Genomic DNA, 8568 nt, shown 5'->3' on the forward strand with positions numbered 1-8568 from the left:
TTTTTGTTATTTGCTTATTTATCAAAATAGAAACAAACCTTATTTACAAATCAAAATTATTTATTGCGTTCTACAAACAAAAAATCCATTTCCGAAATATTGTCTTCAACAATTTCTAAAATATATTAAAAAAAAACAAAAACTATTTGATGGTTAAAACATAAAAAATACATAATAAGAATTATTTTTAAATATATATTTTGTTTCAATTGTGAGTTTTAGTTATATTTACCTAATTTCTTTTTAACCTTAAATACTTTTATTTTAGCTGTTAATCATTAAATTTGCTGCAACGTAAAAATTATAGTAAACATTTAAGGTATTAAATGTTGTAAATCTAACTTAAGTTCTTTAATGAATTAATTCGTGCAGAATAAATAACCTGGTAGAATTCTACTTTCATTGGAGCTGCTCAGATTTTTTGTTTGTCATAATTAATTAAAATTAGATTCATACTAATATTTACTTCAATCTAGTACCTTGCGATAAGATTTGTTTATTAAATTTAATCATTAGCAGTAAAAATATAACGGTAACCGAAAAAAGCCACTAATTTCTGAGCAATGAGGATCATCTGCTAACCTGCTCAGAGCAGTGTCTTCTCGCCCGGTGCATGGTTTGTCCGATGTAGTCCGAAGAGAAAATCGGCGAACCACAAAATGAAAGTAACGGATGATGACAGGTAAAATATATACTTGTGTTATTATTAAAATATTATTTTTTATTGTTTTAAAATAAATTATTTATACAAACTATAACAAAAGCTATTTTCCTTACTATACTGAAATGAAAAATCGGCTTAGTTTGTTTATAAATTTTTCATTATACTAAGTAAAAAGCATCAGTTACCCAGTTATCTTTAACATTTTAAACATCTTTAAATCAAGAATTAAATGTGGTTGTTGTTGTTTGAAGTTTAAAATTTAATTTATTTAAACTTCACTAGTGTTTTAAGTTAAATTAAAGTAAACTGAGCGAATTTAAATAACTTTCTCCCGACAGACAATCAAGTAAAAACGTATTTTAACTTAAAACTTCACACTTATTAATTATTGTTAATTAAAGTTTTATGCGTTATACACTTAATCTATTATCGAACTGACTGTAATGTCTCGGGTTTTATTTTATATATTATTTATTTTATTATTTGTTTATTTATGTATTTATTTTTGAGAGAGAGAATGCCTTGATAAGATTTGCTTAATTTCATATATAATTTTATCTTCTGTAGTTTGTGTCAAATGTTAAAAAAAAAAAAGTAAATTTCGTTGTTTTTGTTAGACAAAACTTCTAGGCGTGTTCTCTTTTTAATAAAGTTATCTTTTTAAATTCAATTTAATAAATTAGTCAGTTAACTTTTTTTTTTTGACATTAATTTGTAATGTTATATAGGCTAATAAACTTTTAACCTGAAAAATGAGTAAATGTTAAAAAAGTAAACGCAAATATACAGCTATATAAAAATGTACAAACAACAAAAACAAATAAATCTTGTTTAATATTATTGTTTAAAAACCAATTATATTATAAAATTATTTATTCAATATGTTATTTATAAGTTTTTAAATAACAAGTTCTCATTGACATATTTTTTAGTTTTAATAGTTTATGGTATAATAGCAGTTAGGGAAACATAGTTCAGAAAAAATTGTATAAAAAATGTTTCTCTTCGGCTTTCCCCATATCATAGACATTTAAAATACAAAACTACATTTTGTGATTTGGTGTCAGTAGTGAAAGACATGATGATTTAAAAAAATTAGATTTGTGCAGGAATAGAAAAGTGTGTGTAACAAACACGATTAAGGAAAAAATTGATTTATTTGTTTTTGTTGTTTGTATATTTTGTTGTTTGTTAAGATGCCTAAGCTTTCCATGAATCTTAAGTATGTATAAAGAAAATAGGTCTTGTAATGAAGGATTTGCTTCTTAAAGTTAAAAAACTTATAGGTAGTTGTACCATTTTCTGTAAAATATGAAAGCAAAGTGTTGTTACTGCTTAAGCATCATCAGTGGTTATTGGCTCTTTGTTAGTCATTAGCATAGTTTTAAATATGGACAAAAAAATTTTCTTAGTTTTAAATTAAGGTACATAAAATGGGTCTTCTCTAGAAATTAGTTTCATCATATCCTATCCTTAAAGTTTTTCCTATGATTTTAAGCAGTAGTAATATCTTACTGGTTAAACATTCAGCATAATTCTTTAATTCTTTGATTTCAAAATCCAAGAAATCAAGGATTATAAGTTTCAAAGAATTCTGAAAATAGTTCTTTTTGATAAGGTTGAGTATCTTGTAAACACATCAAAAAAATTAAACTTGGTTTATTAATAAAAAATTTGTAATTAGTAATAATAAATTAAAATTGATTTTTTCTTTTTAGATGAGTCTTAAGTCAATTTAAAAAAGGGTAAAATGAAAATTCATTGACTTCTGATGCGTTTGTAATTCATTGATATGTAGAATTAGATTTTTGTATGCAATAAAGCTAATAACTTTCTAATACCATTTTGCAAGTAGTTATTATGACATAAACTAATAAATTGTCTTGTCTTCTTTCCAATAATTGTTTACTTGACATGTTACACTATGGACATGCTACAGTATTCCAACTATTGATGTTTTATACTTTTACTTTGTCATTTCCATAACCACAGATGATTTTTGCTACACCATAGATGAACTCTCCTGTGCTTTTTATCTTCTAAAAATAACCGAATTTGCAGTGATTTTGAAGTTGTACAGACTTCAAAATCACTGCAATTACTCTGCAAAAAACTCTTGCTTACAATAAGTGTACCTCTACACCATTACAACATATAAATATTTGTTTAGTTTCTTTAGCTAAGATGAATTATAACTTCATTTTAACTTGGGTTCTAGTGTTTCTTGTGAATATGGATTTGTGAATTCTTGTGAATATGGATTTTATTTATGCTGTGATTTATCAATAACTTAAATATGTCATTTTGCTTAAAATTTGTGTAAACCCTAGTTAAAAATAATAAGTTTTATGTTGGTGTTGCTTGAAAAATTATGTTGGTGTCATTAATAATTTTTTTTAATAATTATTTTGCTATGAAAATAAATAAATGCTCATAATGTGTAATAATATTAATAATGATAATAGACACCTTAGAGTGCAGGAATAACTATATATATATATATATATATATATATATATATATATATATATATATATATATATATATATATATATATATATATATATATATATATATATATATATATATATATATATATATATATATATATAGAACCCTTAGATGTTGTCCGAAAGTTTTTTCCATATTTTGTTGACAAAAAGTAAAAATTAAAATGCAAGACCGGAATTTTTTTTTTTTATAATGATAGACTGCCTGCCCAACCAAACCCTCAGTCGATGTAGCAGCACTCCCTTGCGGGTCAGGCTATTTGTCAGTCGATGTAGCAGCACTCCCTTGCGAGTCAGGCTATTTGTCAGTCGATGTAGCAGCACTCCCTTGCGAGTCAGGCTATAAGATAGTCGATGTAGCAACACTCCCTTGCAAGTCAGGCTATAAGATAGTCGATGTAGCAACACTCCGCGCATGATTTACAGTAAAAAAAATAAAAATAAAAACATTTTATTAAAAAAATAAAAATAAAAACATTTTATTAAAAAAAATAAAAATAAAAACATTGTTTATATTTTTAAAAACATTCAGAATGTTTTTAAAAACATTCTGGTCGTTTAAATTTGCGTTTTTGTGGTTTTTTTATATAACAATTAATTTGTAATTAAATTAATGGTTTTGACTTTCGTCCAACACGGAAATGTTGGACGAAAGTCAAAAGTAATTAAAAGTGACGTATGTGTTGGCGTAAGAATCACTTTTTTCCTTCCGCTCTTCCTAAAGCCAACAAACTATAGATCTATATATATATATATATATATATATATATATATATATATATATATATATATATATATATATATATATATATATATATATATATATATATATATACTTTACACACTAAAACCACCCAAACAAAGCAAACATTACTTTTAATGGAATAGTGAAAGAATCTAATGTGTTTCACTTTTTTTTTTTTTTTTTTTTTTTGCAATTTACCTCCCCAAGGCCGAGAAGGCCACTACAGATGAGGAGGCTACTTGTGGTTATAACCCTCTCTCAACTCTATAACTCCAAAACACGAACAAGGTCACTGCGCGGAGAAACAAGTTGAGCGCGGTACTACCAGGGACATGGTGGGAATCGAACTCGGAACCTCTCATTTATGAAGCGAGCGCTCTACCACTATACCACTACCGCATGACACACTTCCATGACACACATTAGATTCTTTCACTATTCCATTAAAAGTACTGTTTGCTTTGTTTATTATAAATGTTGTTTGTTGAAGTTTGTAGAATATGTAGATTTTTCTAATGCAAAATAAGGGGTAAAGTTTTTAGCTTCATTTTCAAAAAATAATAATCAACTCTTTTTTCTTGTATCGTTTGTCTTATCTGTTTCAGTCTCTAATGTCAACTGCCAGAGGGTATTAAGTGTAATTATAAATTTACATACAGAAAGATTTAATTTTGAGTTAAAAATTAAACTGTTTAGTTAATAAACTTTCACGTCTTGCTCTTTTAATTTCTATAAATCTATAAGTGCATATGTCCCTTTTAAAAGCATATCGAGGGCATAACATATTGATCACTAAATACATTGTAACTCTCTAGTACAAGTATAAATAATTAAAAAATGCAAATATTTGAATTGAAAAACTAGATATTGTCAAACATCAGAAAAAAAATTAAAGTAATATTTTGCACTTGTTGAAATTATTTTTACTGTTTATGATATGTATAAAAAATGCTTATAAAACATGCTACAAAATGTTTAAAATGATCATTCCTATCCCCTCTTTAAATAAATAGTGTTGCAATTATAGGGTTGGTTTGTGTAGTAAACTTGTTTAGTTGTTATTCTTGATAGTTCATCAGTTTTAGTGTCTGTGTAAGTAATACAGTTTGGAAATTTCTTTGTGAATTATCAAAATATTAGGTGGGAAAAAACTTTTAAACTTTTTTATACTTTTAAAATTTTTCTATGATAATAAACCTAACCCTTATGTACATATTCTTTTATTACAATCATAACATCTGGTTTTAAATATTACTATATCAGCCCTCGGAATTAGAAAAAATGATGTCTGCAATAAATTGTCGAGCTTAAACTGTTAGAGGTCGGCAAAAAAAAAAATTGACATAGAGGGGTTACAAACACTTTTAGGTTGGCATTGCTGACCCTAATTCCAATAGCTGCTATATATAATATATCATAATATTGGGTCAGGGTAACAACATCAGTATTTGCTGTCTAATAATATCTGTCCAACAACATCTGTAAATATAATGATGGATAACTACATCTGTCCAACAACATTTGTAAAAACACTGTGGTAAAATAACATCTGTCCAACAACATCTGAAATTTCATTGATGTCTAATAACATCTGTTTAAAATCTATATGGTTACTACAGATGTAGTTATATCTTTTCAATTTTCTAAGTATAATAACATCTGTACAACTACATCTGGAGATTTTACAGATGTAGTTACATCTTTTCAATTATATTAAATATAACTACAGAATTTTATGAAAATATTAAATTATAATGCATTTAACTAGGTATTAACTAGATGTAGTTTCATATATATGGGTTTTTTCAGATGTAGTTACATCTGAAAAAAAAAATTAAATATTAATGCATTATTTTAACCAGATGTAGTTTCATATATGGTTTTTTTCAGATGTAGTTACATCCGGAAAAAATTGTTACAGATATTATTAGTTTTAGAGAAAAATTACCAAATGTATCTTCCTATCATATCTTCCAAAAGATGTTGTTAGGGGTCATTGAATTTTCAGATGATATTTGACAGATGTTGTTGGAGTAAAAAAAAATACAGATGATCTTGGATAAAAGTGTACAGATAATCACGGACTACTCTATAGATATTGTTGGACAAATGTACTAATCTTTTTACATATTATTATATAATAATTATTTTAATTGTCTTTAGCGAGTTAAGTATTTCAAAGCCAAAGTTTACAGTAATACGAGAGATATATGAGAAAGATTACAATACGTCAGAGTTTCTAGAAGAACAGCTAGAAAGAGCTCTTGAATCTAAAGTCCAACATATTATTATTGAACCGGTATCTATTGGTGATGAAACAACTAAATGGATTCAAGTAGGGAATTTTCTACATAAAACCTCTGTTTTAACAGGCATCAGTTTTCTTATAACTCCACTAGTCTTTTCTGTGAGATTACAACCTTATGTTCTTATTCCATTATCCAGCGTCAACATCCTTTGTACAACTTTATACGATCTTAGTTGGCAGTTTGATCCCTGCTGTAAATACCAAATTGAATTAAATGCAAGAAAAATCGAACAGTTGCAATCACAAACTCTTTCATCTGCAACACCGTTGATATTGGTGTATAAGGATGACAAGTATAGGAAACGATTACACAATATATTATCGTGTTGCATTTTAGCAACGATTAGTTGGAAGTTGTATCGAATATTTTATAAGTTGTAAATGATTTTTTCTTCTTAAGTTTTAAAAATTTATGTTTAACTTTATTAATTAGTTTTTAACTCTATTGATTTGTTTTTAAATTGCTTGATTTTAAAATCATTTAAAGTCATTTGTTTAAAAACCGTTTTTTATTGTTATATTTAAGTTTTCTTAAAAAAACAGTTTAACTCGAAAAAAAAGTTTATATAAATTAGATTTAGGTATACAGTGAAATCTGGTCATGTTAATCTCTTCACGACTCGTTACAGTCTCGTTATATTAAGTAGACCATATCAGATAGTTTGAAAGGTTCGAAAAATTGATTAAAAGTCAAGTTTTATATTCAAAATCATAATTTTTTAGTCATTTTTTATTTTATGATCTAATCACCAAAAACCGCTAAAAAAAAACGTTTTATAAACACGTTTATCAAATTTTTTGAATGAAGCAATGAAAAAATGAGTGATGGTCAAATCGCGTACATACTCTGTCTTGAACACCCCATCCTCCTCCCCCCCCCCCGCCCCTTGTACGTGTTCGTTCGTTTTTGGGAAACCCCCCTCTCCCATACCTGCGAACGTACTTTATAAATGGCCCCTTACGTAAAAAAAAATTATTGCAAAACAAAGTTTAATAGATATTTATAGTAATTACTTTATTTTCCAAAGAATTAATATACAAATTTTCTTTCATTTACAAATTAATTACAAACCAGTATATAATAAACTGTTGTTAAAATTAAAACTTTATGACAGTCGGCTTAGGGTGCATCCATAAGGTACGTACGCAGATATGGGGGGAGTGAAGGTTTCCAAAAAACGTACAAGGGAAGGGGGGTGTTCAAGACAGCGAGTACCTACGCGGTTTGACCATCTTTCTCAAAAATTATTCGCAAAACTTGATCTGTATATTAACAAAAAACAATGAATTTCTCGAATGTAAAAAATCATATTTTTTTCTGACTTCGGTCACTGAAAGAAAATAGGAAGCGAGCGATCGCTGATCAAATTTTTTTTTATCTTCAGTAAAGTCGATTGGACATTGAAAGCAAATTTTTTTTTGAATTGTTTTTTTTTTAATTACGCAACCTAGTTTTTATCTTTTCAATGAAAACGTTACAACAAATTAATTTTTATCATCTCAATATTTTATTATTAACTTTTAATAAACGATGTACTACTTTAAATTTTTTTAGTTAAAATGTATTTTTTTCTGATTATAAAAAACAATAATTTTTACGTTTTTTGCTTTAACGACACTGAATCTTATTATTAAGTCGTTTATTTTCAAATAAACAAAAACTTTTATTTTTCTATTCGAATAACTGGATGCTTTACAACAACAAAAAAACTGTTTATTTCCAAGATGTCGAACGAATCTGTTGGGAACGAGAAAAAGTATCTTCAACTCCTTGAGTTATGTAAGAAAGCGTATTCAACACTTGAAAAACAAAAGCAGTATCAGCACGCACAGGAGTTGTGGAAAATAGTAAAATATGATCCGTCTTTGTATGAAAAAAAGTAAACGAGTTAAAAGTGAAAGCAACAAAGTCAAAAGGATCAATCATGTCATTCTGGGGAAATGCTTTATCACCGCCTAGCAAAAAGAAAAAAGATATCCATCCAGTGCCGTCATCGTCAAATAAAATACAAAGTTTTCCGAACGCAACTACGACAGAACCTGAAAGGATTGAACTTAGTAAGCCATTTTTTGTAATAATTTACAAACTTTTTCTCTCGTGATTTTCTATATATTGAATTCAACCGAATTGGTAATTAAACTACATTGTACGACTATATCGCAATCGCATAGTTTTATTCATCATAATTGGACAACTCGACCAATTTCTCTCCATCAAATCTCTATAATTGTCAAGAATTTATAATAGTTCATTTTTGGGTATTTCCTTATTTAGATTTAACATCAAACGAGAAGGAAGGACCAAATCCGGTGCAAGTTAAAAATCGGAAGAAAATCTCAA

At 27.2% G+C, this 8568-nt stretch overlaps 1 protein-coding gene across 1 annotated transcript; it reads left to right on the forward strand.

Annotated features, from left to right (window-relative positions):
• The first annotated feature begins 550 nt into the window (after positions 1–550).
• On the forward strand, positions 551–6652 carry LOC100200486 (transmembrane protein 11, mitochondrial). Its single transcript, XM_065804044.1, has 2 exons — positions 551–682; positions 6083–6652. Exons 1-2 carry the CDS (start codon positions 660–662, stop codon positions 6606–6608), a joined length of 549 nt encoding a protein of 182 aa, XP_065660116.1. The 5' UTR covers positions 551–659; the 3' UTR covers positions 6609–6652.
• The last annotated feature ends 1916 nt before the right edge of the window (positions 6653–8568 follow it).

The sequence above is a fragment of the Hydra vulgaris genome, chromosome 08 (genome assembly GCF_038396675.1).
Source record: "Hydra vulgaris chromosome 08, alternate assembly HydraT2T_AEP".
Classification (NCBI taxonomy): domain Eukaryota; kingdom Metazoa; phylum Cnidaria; class Hydrozoa; order Anthoathecata; family Hydridae; genus Hydra; species Hydra vulgaris.

Coding starts and splice junctions, on each gene's coding strand:
- LOC100200486 (XM_065804044.1), top strand. CDS start 660: ATGAAAGTAACGGATGATGACAG. Junction 683..6,082: donor AAAGTAACGGATGATGACAG/GTAAAATATATA, acceptor AATTGTCTTTAG/CGAGTTAAGTATTTCAAAGC.